The sequence below is a fragment of the Penicillium malachiteum genome (assembly GCF_028827825.1).
Source record: "Penicillium malachiteum strain IBT 17515 chromosome Unknown utg000003l:1.0-4950554.0:1.0-4952489.0, whole genome shotgun sequence".
Classification (NCBI taxonomy): Eukaryota; Fungi; Ascomycota; class Eurotiomycetes; order Eurotiales; family Aspergillaceae; genus Penicillium; species Penicillium malachiteum.
In genome coordinates, this window is record NW_026643096.1 from 1,788,683 (window position 1) to 1,801,727 (window position 13,045).

The 13,045-nt window shown below is 48.6% G+C and overlaps 5 protein-coding genes across 5 annotated transcripts; 1 reads left to right on the forward strand and 4 right to left on the reverse strand.

Moving 5' to 3' along the window:
• Positions 1–106: 106 nt before the first annotated feature.
• egl2 (putative endoglucanase) lies at positions 107–1,410 on the reverse strand (the record flags this gene model as incomplete). The annotated part of the gene is made up of 5 exons (XM_057090430.1): positions 107–705; positions 765–862; positions 926–990; positions 1,062–1,273; positions 1,323–1,410. The coding sequence occupies 5 exons, from the start codon at positions 1,408–1,410 to the stop codon at positions 107–109; spliced, it is 1,062 nt and encodes a 353-aa protein (XP_056945171.1).
• A 2,591-nt stretch (positions 1,411–4,001) lies between these two features.
• On the reverse strand, positions 4,002–5,791 carry N7483_006994 (ADP-ribosylation factor GTPase-activating protein; the record flags this gene model as incomplete). Its single annotated transcript, XM_057090431.1, has 6 exons — positions 4,002–4,030; positions 4,095–4,412; positions 4,469–5,172; positions 5,244–5,427; positions 5,507–5,642; positions 5,726–5,791. 6 exons carry the CDS (start codon positions 5,789–5,791, stop codon positions 4,002–4,004), a joined length of 1,437 nt encoding a protein of 478 aa, XP_056945172.1.
• Positions 5,792–6,264: 473 nt separating this feature from the next.
• On the forward strand, positions 6,265–7,135 carry tim21 (the record flags this gene model as incomplete). The annotated part of the gene is made up of 4 exons (XM_057090432.1): positions 6,265–6,528; positions 6,606–6,790; positions 6,846–6,900; positions 6,950–7,135. 4 exons carry the CDS (start codon positions 6,265–6,267, stop codon positions 7,133–7,135), a joined length of 690 nt encoding a protein of 229 aa, XP_056945173.1.
• A 360-nt stretch (positions 7,136–7,495) lies between these two features.
• On the reverse strand, positions 7,496–9,067 carry N7483_006996 (L-fuconate dehydratase; the record flags this gene model as incomplete). Its single annotated transcript, XM_057090433.1, has 4 exons — positions 7,496–8,098; positions 8,159–8,764; positions 8,851–8,955; positions 9,023–9,067. The coding sequence occupies 4 exons, from the start codon at positions 9,065–9,067 to the stop codon at positions 7,496–7,498; spliced, it is 1,359 nt and encodes a 452-aa protein (XP_056945174.1).
• Positions 9,068–9,717: 650 nt separating this feature from the next.
• N7483_006997 (uncharacterized protein) lies at positions 9,718–12,266 on the reverse strand (the record flags this gene model as incomplete). The annotated part of the gene is made up of 6 exons (XM_057090434.1): positions 9,718–9,810; positions 9,869–11,048; positions 11,092–11,381; positions 11,449–12,041; positions 12,098–12,169; positions 12,248–12,266. The coding sequence occupies 6 exons, from the start codon at positions 12,264–12,266 to the stop codon at positions 9,718–9,720; spliced, it is 2,247 nt and encodes a 748-aa protein (XP_056945175.1).
• Positions 12,267–13,045: the final 779 nt, after the last annotated feature.

Here is a 13,045-nt window from a genome sequence, read left to right on the forward strand (position 1 = left end):
AGTCGTCGCGCCAGTCCAACCAATACCACCACATTGCGCATAATGAGCTGCTGTTGCAGTGGAAGTCGCCGATGTGGTCGTAGTCGTACTTGCTCTTGTTGTCGTCTTAGATGTAGTGGTGGTTGTTGAACTGGAAGATGCCGCAGTAGAAGTGGACGTAGAGCCCCCCTGAGCCGCCAGGGAAATAGGCAGACAAGATATCAATGTAGTACTCGTAAGCAGTGCCGGACGGTGGCTCCATGGAAAAGATATAGTCGCCCCACCAAGGGCCTGCAGCCCACCAAGATGCTCCAAGCCAGACATCACTGTTGTCCTCCAAGTAGTCCAGCATTCCAGTAATGGCCGTGTCACACACAGAGTTAGCACCTCCGGCGAACTCGCCCAAGAACCCAAGCTTCCCGTTGGTTTGAAGCCACTCTGTTGCTGACTCGACACGTTCCTGTCCGATGGTCGTGCTGACGCATACGTCGGATGTGCCAGATCCATCTGAGTCGAGATACTGGTGCATCTCATAGACAAGTTTATCGTTGGGGTCGGTCAAGTTGACAAGGTTAGTGTTGTATTCTGTCCAAGTCCAGGCACCACTCCATGAGTTCCCTTCCACGAAAATGTACTGGGATGTGGCTCCAGTAGCTCGGATGGCATTAATGGCAGCCTGGTTGAGGTTCAGGACCAGGGTCTGATCTTCAGTGTTGAACTCGTTGTCTGCATATGTTAGTGGCAGAAGGAGATGGGCCAGTGAGGTTTTGATGATGGATCCTTACTTGTGTCGAAGATGACGTTCTCATTCGATACAAACTGCGATGCCACTGTCGTCCAAAACGCAGCAAAGTCGCTCGTGGAGTTGATAATATTTCCATAGCTGTTATTCAAATTCGTCTATGAGTAAAGCTCCCAATTGAAAAAGGAGAGGGTATCAACTAACTATCTTCCATAGTTGTGAGGATCGACGATAGCATGTGCGCCAGCAGAAGTGATGTATGACACTGTCTTTAAAATGATGAGCATGAGTACGATCCTACCTAGGTCCTGGGCAAGAGTTCTAGCGGAGAAAAGCTTACACTCTCAAGGTCTGCTAAATATGTCGCGTCTGGACTTGAGGTCAATGAATTGGGGACCAACCGCTCCATAAGGAATGGTACCCGAAAGATGTTCATGCCATCATCAATCAGTGTTTGAATAGTCGAAGTGTCCGGCCAAATATAGTCAGTTCCTAATACTCCCGGAATATCTTCACTGCCAAACTCCGCTCCAGATTCACTTGCACCAAACCCTAGGGAGAGTATTAGTTTGAGGTCGGTCATGGTGGCATCTACACGTACAAACAAAGGTTGAGTCCCGCTTAGAGTGGGCATGAGGCGCAGCGAGGGCCAGCCCAGCGGTGGCTGTGACCAACAGAGTGTATTTCATTGTTATGGATCTTGAGCTTGATGTCTGGTTTACATTGGACAGGGCAATTCCAAAGTCTTTATAGGACAGCACGAGCGCGGGCCCTGGAGACAGTCAACAGTTCACCCTTTCTCCACGGTGACATAGCCGTATCAACTGCTGGAGAAACCTCTTCGGTGCAGTCACTTCTATTAGACATCATGTTCGAAAGGGGATTCTCGGACTCTTCACCGCAGGGGATCGATCGACACTCGGAAATGAACCCCTGATGCAAAGCGAGAAAGTTAGTGTAGACTGGCAATGACTAAGTTGTTCAGGATATTCTTCACGGCACAAGAAGGCACATAAATTCTTGGCTGTGCATAAGAAAGGTTTCGAAAATGTGGAGTAAAAAGTATGGAGTAATTGCCGGACCAAAACAGGCAACTCGGCCATGGCGTCCACCTGGGCACGGGTGGCGCTAGTAGCGTTCTGAAACCTGAAGAAAGCACTTGAGCTACATGGTGCCTTGCGTAGCCGGAGCGTTCTCCGCATGATGACCCCATGCATGTTGCAGAAATGTGACGGACATGACAACGGATGTAAGTGGGAAGAAGCCAATGGGCGCATCTTGATTGGCCCAGAACAATAGCCCTAAGAAGTTGACATATAGTCTCCAGCACTTGAGGATATAACATTTGAATAATTCTCAAGATACCATGACTTTTCCTAGCTGAGAATTCATGCACAGGTGCATAGGTACATGCTCAAGAGCCAACATGAGAAGGGATTGACGACTAGGCGCAATCAACCCTTAGAACTTGAAGATACCTAGTAGGACAACGACTACTAGTAGGCGCTTAAGGCAAGAGCAGAAATCATACATATTCAAATGCACAGCTTTAAATTTTACCTAGTAAGTAGTAATCCATATCATACATGTATGTCCAGATATGCCTAACCTTGGCTACTACATGTACTAGTAGTAGTAGTAGCCATTTTCGGATACTCGAAGTTTAATCTATGATTGTTTTTTTTCTCTAATCCAAGCTGATAATGGAAAATGAGTAAATCTTACTGTAATATTGATAATAAAAGTCATTTAGTATTCTAGTGATTCCGAGTCATCGATTAGAGCATGAGAGACTCGCATTCGTCGGATATTACTATATAAACCATGTGGAACGACCATTGGAGATGACGCAACCGGAGAGGGAGAGAGAGCAAAAAGAAGAAGAAAAGGTTTGCCAAGGCCAGGATTTGAACCTGGATCGCGCCCTTCTTTCGAAGCACCCAGAAGGGTGTGCCTAACCGCATGCTACCATTTGCACCACCTTGGCTTTTTGATATCTGCTTTGCATTCTCGGGCCCCGAATGTTTGTATGGTAGTTGCCACATCAGGAGAAAAAAAAATATTTACCAAGGCCGGGATTTGAACCCGGATCGCGCCCCTTCGAAAGGCACCCAGAAGAGTGTGGCTACCCGCATACTTCCAGTACACCACCTTGGCTTTTTGACAATATTAATCTCAACAAGATTCAATAGCCCAAACACATGGACAGTGATGTTCAGGATGATTCAGGATGCCATGACCAATGGATGTTCAGATGGACCAACATCTACCTTTCATCCCGTCTTCTCTGCTAAGAGTCAGTGTAAACAAGAACTAGAAATGATCAAGGTGAATTCCATAGGTCTAGTCGTCAGTCTTGTAGGGAAGGCTTTAGTGGGCTGAAGACTTTGTGAAGAAGCCTTGGCGGTGATTTCTCTTGCAGTGACGCAGAGCAGGGAAAGAATGTGAGAGAAAGATGTAATGGAAGAAGAACAAAAAGGGAACGGGTGGCCTTTTTCAGATATTGTTTCTCGGTAATAATGATATCCACTAAGCCTAAAGCGGTGCTTAGTATCCACTTTTTGCCCGCATATAAGCCACACGGCATCTGGTGCATAGTGGATGACCTAGTGTTCAAATTCAAGTTGTATAGAGTCTAGTAAATATGCCCAGGGGAGGATTATACCCTCTTTCCGAGTCAGTACTAGTAGCACTAGTAGCCCTTAAGTATTCAAATCTTAGGACTTGATAATATACGTATATTATTTTGAGATAGTGAGAATTTCAGACCGGGCTTCAAGTTCAAATCATATTATCATGAACCTTCACGTTAGTTTTTGTTGAGGAAAAAATGTCTAGAAGATGCTATTGATGTTGTCTTTATTTCTTGTATAAATGCGATGTTGCAAATCCGTAAACTTTCTGCATTAACTCGGAATCCGAACAAAGATAAAAATGGAAAAACTCATGGAAAATAATAACAAAATAGAAGAAAAAGCCTTGACTCATCTTTACGTTGCTGCAAAATGCGTGAGGACATAGGGAAAGGTCAGAGATATTGTCAATCCACCATCGCGGCACACCAGACCACGACTTCACCAATTCTTCTTGGACCAGCTACCACTGACCAGGATTTTGAAAGATGGGACAAAGGAAAGAAATTGGAAAGGATGATAGCGAGAAGGTTTGCGCACAAGATACACGTCACACATCACTGGCATGTTGGGGGATCAATCGGGCTTGCTAAGTATTGAAAGTAACAAAACGGGTGATATAGAGCGATAAAAAACAAAAGAGACATCTAGGAGTTAAGGTAGTTGCGAATAGCACCTATGGATTGAAAGTCAGAACAGTTGAACCAGCAGTTTTCGGGTAAGCAATGTTGAGAACGTACCTTGAAGCTTCGTAGCTCCCTCGCCAACTAGGTGCGACAGGTTCTCGATATCATCTCCTGCCGTGATGCCAAATCGACGGACAAAGTCCTTGGCGGCGTTCTCAAGGTCTCCGTAGCCATCATCCATTGCAGCGAGTTCATCCTCGGGCCGGCCGAAGTAAGCATTACTAGAGATAGAGGTAGCGCCATCAAACTCTGTAAGTCGTTGCTTAGCCTCAGCCTGGGCATTAGGGTCAAAGCGTTCCCGTCCAAAGAATTCGTCAGAAGAGATACCCTTCTGTTGACCGAATCGGGTTCGAGTTTGAGTAAGTTCCTCCTCTAAAATGTGCATTAGTAATTATTCTTCAGGGCAGCATTATTGTACGACAACTCACCATCGACCGGAGACTTAGAGCCAACAGCACCAAATGCAAGCTTCTTGGGAGCTGCAGGCTTGGCGACCTGACCGAAGCCAAGTCTGTTCATTCCCATGCCAAGTCGCTCAACATCGCTGGAGTTGCGCTCGTGGGTCTTGCTGGTAGCACCGAACCCACCCCGGTTGGGGCTGACTGGGGTAGGAGCGGCAATTGGCGCCGCAGCAGTAGACTTAGCAGCAGATTCGGCCTGCTCAGCCTCAGGGTCATATCCAAGCTTCTCAATACGCTCGGCCTCCTCCTTAGCCTTCCGCTCAGCCTCGTCAAAATCAATCTCACTAGCGACGACCTTCTTCGCTCCAAGCTTAGGGGCCTTCTTGGCTCCCAGAACGCTTCCCTTCTTGGCACCGCCACCAATGGCAGTCTTCTTCGCAGCAGCGTTGGCACGGATAGCAGCCGGGGCGGGAGCAGGTGACGCAGACTTCTCCTCAGATCCAGACAATGGAGACTTTGAGCGGGAGCCATTGGAGTTGGCGGTCAAAAAGGGGGATCCGGTGCGGCTCACAACGGGTGGCGTGCCGGTACGGGAGGGTGGGTTACTTGGGCGCTTGATCGAGGGCTTGTCCCATGAAGAGAAGAAATCGTCGTCTTCTCCAGCAGGGGTAGCCGAGCCATCGGAGGGGGTGCCAGCAGGAAGATCAGTGATGACAACCTCCTCGGGGTACCTAAAAGGCGCATCGTTTAGGACTCTTGTTCAAACCATCAACTGAACAAGACAAAAATAGGGATCACTCACTGTTGCGCATCAACCGCAGCTCGCCTCTTCAATTCTTCCTTGTACTTGACGGCCGCATTGGATGTGTACTTGACCTTGGCATCCTTACTTGCCAGCGCGGCAGATCCGCCGTGTGACTGGAAGTATTTAGTCGCAGACTCATTTCCACCAACCTTCATCACCCGCAGTTGCTCCCATTGCCATTCTATATTATATATGTTAACCAATGTCCACTTACAGAGCGCAGAGACATGAAGATTCGCGACTTCTAATCAAATACATACGGTCGAGATTTGTGGATCGAACAAAGGAGATGTGGACACCGAGATTGCGATGATTAGACGAGCAATCAAGACACAGATAGATACCGAAAGGGACCGATGACCAGGTAGGATTCTTAGAGCTGCAGTCGAAGCAGACCTATTGGTGGAAGTCATGTCAGCGATCAATGGCCAAAATACACCGTTCACGGCGGGACGGGCGCGGGGCGAAAGAGAGCGCACCTTATTTGCGGGCTTCAACTTTAGCTTCTCAAAGATTTTTTGAGACTGCGCCTTGGAGGCACTCATGGTGAAAGATGTATGAATTAGGAGAGAAGAGTTGGGTCTGGAGTGAAGAAAGTTGCCGAAATGATGTTATTAGGAACGGCGAACGTGGTCGGAGTCGGGAATCACAGTGCTGTTCCTGGTGTAATTTCGCCGGTTACAGACCCTGGGCGGTGGGGCTTGGGCTTCCTTAAGTATGGAGATATTCAGAGGCACTTCCAAGGTTCATGATATAAAAACTGTACATTGGCTTGGTTTTACAGGTTAAACGATAACCTACTCAAAATAGAAAGAATTAAAAAAATCAATCATCTGATCAGCATTATTTCTCAACTTATAAGTACTAAAATAAGACAAAAATCACAAAATGTAGCAACGCCACTCATGTTACAAATTTACAATACTGTAATTTTGATGAAAGCACGTGAGGCCGCCTATCGTTATCGCGAATTTGTTCATCTTCGTCTTCAAGTTTGAAGCAGTCCAGTACAGCCAATATGAATCCCCAGTACACGCGTGCCCTGTTACGAGTCTCTCCAAGAGCCCCACTGGCACTTCGGCCATATCCTATATCCGGAATTGCTCGTCTATACGCCACACAGAGCAAATCGAGCAGCACGACTAAGAAGCGGAGGAACATCACAGTACTCTCCGACGATGGACGATATGAGTGGGGCGAGTTGAGTGGTGGAGAGAAGTTTTCACGGGCTACACAGCAGTCATTCAACTTTCTCATTGTGATAGCAGGTGTGGTGTTGACGGTATGGCGCCTCGGTCAAATTGTGGACTCCTTCCAAGGCTTGAGAATGAAGAAATTCTAACACATCATTTGTTCTAGGGCGGTGTCTTTACTATCTTATGGCAGGACGTTATCTCACCGAACAGTCGGACATGGCAATTCGAAAAGGCAGTTGATCGTATCAAGGACGATGCGCGGTGCACAAAGCTTCTTGGCGACCCACGAGAAATTAAGGCGTTTGGTGAAAATACCTCAAGCAAATGGGCGCGGCATCGACCTATTGCGTGAGTTAGGACTTGTATTATTTTCGCTGGGAAAAGTGGACTAATAATCATATAGGACGGCTGTTGAGAAGGACCGTTTGGGCCGCGAGCATCTTCGCATGAACTTCCACGTATGTAAATTGCGTCGCATTGTGTAGAGACTATACTTACTCTTCACAGGTCGAAGGTCCTCTTAACTCGGGTATCGTCTTTGTACACCTGATCAAGCCTCTGGATCAGAGCGAGTGGGAATACCAGCTGCTTGCGTTGGATGTGAAGGGCCACTCTCGAGTCATTCTTGAGAAAGCTGTGGAGAAGACTAGCGTTGCTAGCTCAATGAAGCTTTTCGGCATCCAATGGCGTTGATTTGTATCCAAGTTATTTGATACCATGTCATCGATTCATATTGCATTATTGCATAGTTCTCTTGCCAGAGGGCTCCTAGACTCGGATTGCATTTGCGTCATTTGCAGATCCGAATATGAGGCAGACTCGTTTCTACAGCCTCCCAAGAACTGGCCTACTGACGCCAGTTTGTCCAAGTGTTATTGTATTTTTAGGGTAGGGCAAATGCCACCCAATTTGATGTATCATATATGTACTTTTTACCGCAGCTGGGTCTTGCACAGTGAACCCAGCACAATGAAATAAAGATCATCTGAATCATATACATTTTGATAAAGCTATTAACATGAAATCACACAGAGATATCGACATTTAAAATTTTTATACGACACGAGGGCCTTCCAAGATGGTCTTGGCCTCCTCAGAGCGCCACCAACTCTTTCCTTCCTCACCAGGGAAAGCAAAAGCATCCATACTCTCAGCCTTCATCTCAACACTGTAGCCAGGCTCCATAGGAGTGACATAGTATCCATCCTTAACGCTAGATGGGTGAACAAAGTGCTCGTGGAGGTGGTCCACGTACTCCAGAACACTCCTCTTACCGGTAACAACGACATAGTCGATGGTACTCAAGTGCTGTGTGTACTCTGGCAGACCAACACCACCAGAGTGAGGCACAATGGGAACACCGAACTTGCGAGCCAAGAGCAAGATAGCCAAGACTTCGTTGACACCACCAACACGGCAAGCATCAGGCTGAAGGACAGTCAAAGCACCAGCCTGCAGCAGCTGCTTGAAGATGACACGGTTCTGGCACATCTCACCGGTGGCAACACCGACAGTTCCGTGAGGTGTGTTCTCCAGAGCCTTCTTGATAGCAGCGTGGCCGAGGATGTCATCGGGGGAGGTAGGCTCCTCAATGAACCAGGGCTTGAACTCGGCCAGCTCGTTCATCCAAGTGATAGCCTCAGGGACGGACCAAACCTATTCATCCAGTTAGCATGATTGTTCTCAAACGCTGACCATCCACAACGTAACACATACCTGGTTGGCATCGACCATAAGAATATTACCCTTATCATAACCGATAGCCTCTCGTGCAATTCTCAAACGGCTCTTATCGTCCTCGAGGTTTCCACCAACCTTCAACTTGAAATGTCTGTATCCTTGCTCCACACTCTCCTTCAGAAGCTTCTTCAACTTATCTTCAGGGTATCCCAACCAGCCAGCACTGGTAGTGTAAGCCGGAACGGCCTTGCTAGCCTCAGCCTCCTTAATACGCTCCTGCTTGCCACCCTCAACCTCCTTCAGCATCTCCAAGGCCTCTTCGGGGGTAATGGCATCGGTGATGTAACGGAAATCAATGCAGCGGACGAACTCCTCGGGAGTCATGTCAGCGACAATGCGCCAGACAGGCTTACCGAGGGTCTTGGCCCAGAGATCCCAGAGAGCATTAACGACAGCACCAAGGGCAAGGTGGATGACACCCTTCTCGGGACCGATCCAACGGAGCTGGCTGTCTGAGACGAGGTAGCGCCATGTCTTGCCCCAGTCGGCTGTTAACTCGTCGAGGTCTTTGCCGATGATGAGAGGAGTGATGAGGGAGATGGCAGCGCAGACGATCTCGTTACCACGGCCAATTGTGAAGGTCTATATGCTTTATGTCAGATAATTGTCCTTCTTTATGTGACTACCGGTGTTTTGGATCGGTTGGTGTAGGTGAGTGTTATACGTACCATGCCGTGACCCTTGAAGTCGGAGTCTGTGTGGATGATGCAGTAGGCGGCGGAGTAGTCACCCGCTGCATTCATGGCATCAGAGCCAGTCTTGTCGAGGGAGGTCTGGAAGGTTGTCAGAGACTAGATCCGCACATCGTCTTCATGATGCATAAGAAGTGAGATGACATACCGGAAACCTCACGTCGCGTGTAGTGAAGCCAGTGATCTTAACCATGGTGGCGGTGGACAACTAGAACAATCTTTCAATATTTGAACACGGTTCTCTTAATTTGCAAATGCAATGCCAGAAACCACGATATCCGAGGTATGTAGACGATGCAGCTGCAAGTTCAATGTATATGAGATGGTGATGTTTTCACCAAAAAGAACAGAGAAAAGAGATTATAAGAGTTTGAAGAATGGAACAAAAGATTCGAAAGACAAAGCGGAAGAAATTGCGACTCTGGGCCCGTATATAGTCTCTTGTAACCCCCGCGCTCGATGGAACATTTGCCCTCGCCCCTCACTCCGCGTCTCCGTTTCCGCAAATCCGTGGATTTGATTGGAGGATTAATACGGGAGACGGGGAAATGGGTTTCTCCACCAATAACAACGCGGGGACGAACGTCGGAGCACCTCCGGGTTATCTGGGGTTGAATTTCCCCTAAATACATGCATGAAATAGATATGGATGTAGATTGGATCTGGAATATTTCTGGCTTTAAGTGGATATATCAGAGATGTTTTAAGATTGGACCCATTGAACAACTTGAAGTTATGATACAATTGTGCATTGCGGCTCTTCGCGTTTTGAGTTAAGCTAAGCTTGATAGACAGGACATAGTTCATAGTATACTCTGATCGACATGGCGCAGTATCATGTCACTATGCTGACAATCCACGCTTCTCGCTTTCCGAAAAGAAGATTAGCATCCGCCATAACTTGCGAACCAGCACTTCGGCCTCCTCGTCCAGAGCCTGTAGAATTAAAGTTAGCGTTATTATAAGGGAACAACAGACACAAGAGTAAACTCACCTCTGCAAGCAGGTCTGCCAGTTCCTGGGGAGATCCATGCTGGCGAACATGCTCTTCCACAACATCCACTAGCATCTGCTCTTGGACACCCAGATACTCGACAATCTTCTTCTCCACGAAAGGCTTGATCTGGTCGCGGAGGACTGCCTCGTCCACAAACTCCCACTTGATCTCCCACTTCCATAGCCCCTCCTTCTCGTTGGGGATTTCTTGAGCCAGTTGGCGTGCCGCCTGGGCTCGCTCCTCTTCGGAAAGACCCGCTGCTTCGGCGGCAGTGTCGAATTTGATCGGGATGAGAGGACGGCGAGTAGTGCTAGCAGGCTCTTCCTCATCTTCCAGTAGACCTTCGACTTCGGCTGCGGTACGACGAGTGGTTGCGGCCTGTGCCTTTTGTGCGGCAGCTCCAAGAGACAGCTTGAAGCGTTGGGGCTCACGAGGTGCTTGTGTGCGAGCCTCCAGCTCCTGAGCCTGGCGGGCAAGGAAGTCGTCCGCAGCACCACGCGCCTGCTCCTGCTTCTTGGCAGTCTGGGCACGCTCACGCTCCTCGGCGGCACGATCAGCGTCGTCCAGGTTCGCCTCACGAGAACGGAAAGCTGCACGGCTTCGAAGCCAGGCCCCACGGTCCGCGTAGTACTCGGCAGTCTTCCGACTTGCCTCTGTCTCGTCGTTCCATTCCTTAAGTCGCTGTTCCATTTCATCATGGGCAGCCTGTAGATTACCGTCCTCTTCTTTGTCACGTTTCTTCTCGCGCTCCAGTGCAGCAGTTCGGCTTCGCTCACGATTGAGCCACCGGCGTTCCTGGTCGAGGAATTGTTTCTCTTCCTCGGCATCACGTTTTTCTTGACGACGACGTTCGAGCTCTTCGTCACTTACGTCCGAGTCCTCATCTTCGCGATCAATGTGGGCGTGAGATCCATTGACGGCACCTCCATTCACAAATGACACGCCCTTCTGGTAGTCCTTGGGAATCTGGACGCCGAATCCCTTGGGTCCAGCTGGAGCATTAGGCATTCCACGGTCACGAGGACCCAAAGGAATGCCGTTTGCACCACCAGCGGGACCACTGGGAGCCGAGGCAGGAGGGGAGGCAAGTCGACTGTACCGTGATCCAGCATTACGAGCTCGCTCCATAGACTCGATCTCTTCCTCCCGCTTCAGTCGTTCAATGTCTCGGCGGTTACTACGCTCACGGAAGGCAGCAATCTCCTTGGCCACGTTCTCACGCATCTCGGGGGGGAATGTCGGCCAATTCGTCTTCGACAGTGATTGGAATGGTGACAACTTCACCATCCTTGGTGATCTCACCGTCCTTCATCTCAATATCATCTTGCTGGTCAACTGCAGAATTATCCTCCTTCTTAATAGGAATTTCCGGGTAGAAAAGGCCATTGAGAACTCTCTTCAAGACACCACGAGCTTCATCGAAGCGTGCTTGGATTTCTTCCGGGTCACGATCAGAGCGACTTTCCTTGAATTGCTCCAAGTATTTCGTTGTGCTCTCATCTACTACCACCTAGACTGAGAATTAGTACTGTACCTCGTTATATATTTCAAAAAGGGAGTAATGTAGTAAAACTTACCAAAAGAGCACTCTTTTCCACTTCCCGCTCCTCCTCTCCCTCAGCACGTGGCTCCTGGCGCTTGACAGGAATCTCAATATCTTGGAGCACCTCGACTGCCGCCTCCAGACTCTCCGGGTCATCGAATTCGGCAAATCCGAACCGGCAGGGCTTCTCATCGGCATCGGTAGCACGGATCCATCGTCTTAGCTGACCTGCAGACTGCAGAATCTGCTCAATGCCATCATCACCGCCAAGGCCCTCGGTAATACCACCAACAAAAAGTGTGCGCACGATCTCGTCTCTCGTAGGTGGCTGGAGCTGCATCATCGCATCACGAGCATGATGGCGTGAGCCCTCCATATTAGAGGATCCAAGGCCAGCTCGTCGTCCAGGTCCCTCTGGTCCACGTTCCCGACCCATTTCCGGGCCCGCAGGCTTCGCGGGACCTGAAGTACCCAGTCGAATCACCGGAGCGGAGAAGTTGATGTTAGGCATGTTTGGTGGCGGCTGAAAGTTCGCAGGGAAGCCTCCGGGGCGGGCGGGCTGTTGAGCATTCGTTTGCTGCATGTTCGGCGGCGCTGTACCGGGGGCAGCCATTCCTGGAGGAGGAGCTGAATGAAGTTAGCTTTACCTGACGGTCATTGAGGGGAAGAGGCAAATCACTTACCCATACCCGGTGCTGCGCCTGGGGCTCCTGGGTACGCGCCATAGTCTGGCGGACGACCATAACCACCTGGAGCTAAGAGCAAAGTTAGTATTTGGCAGGTCATGACATTTTCTTCATCGCCGCTACTAGCGACGACTGGGAGGAACTCACGTTGATAAGGATTGTACATTATGAGAGTGCGCGCGTAGCGCTATGTGTATGTGAGAGGTTGAGAAAAGGAAGAGTAAGATATCAATGACTGAGATGTTTGATGTCACAGCATCTAGACCTTGAGCTGTCTCTCTTGGAGGCGCGAAGGGAAAGTTGCTGGTCCGTGCGTCAGATCTTGGCGAGTCGCATTTCTTCTGGGGAAACAGTCAACTGGTCAATATACTATTTATTCCGAGAGCCCTTTATAAACCATGGTACTTCTCTTAAACTGTGAGTATTAATATACTATATTTGAATTGACTTGGATCAGAGAACCAGAATGGGATTAAAGATACTACTATGTGTACTTCGTTGACCTGTACTGGGTACTTCTAGTAGGTATATGTACCACCTACCATTGGATAAAATGAACATTAGTACTACTAGTAGGAATCCCTTTTAAATCCTGTTATATATCAAATTATTCTCTATTATCCGAACACCTAGTCATCTTGTACAACTTGAAGTACTTTTATCGGAAGACATATGTCCGAAACCACCTATAAAAGTCTCACCGGGAACGTGGAAGCCGGTTAAATTCCCTAACCTGAACTTGCTTTTTGTTGACAGGAGAATTAGATCCACTGATTGATGTCACAAGATCTGACCTGAGCCTCGACTCCGAGAATTCCAAGGTTACATAGATTGTGTGTAATCAATTGCATAGTATCTAGTGCCATAGGTGCATGGAGTACGGAGTACACTAGGGCATTGTCTGGGGGACTATACCTCTCAATTGATGATCTAGAATTATTCCAT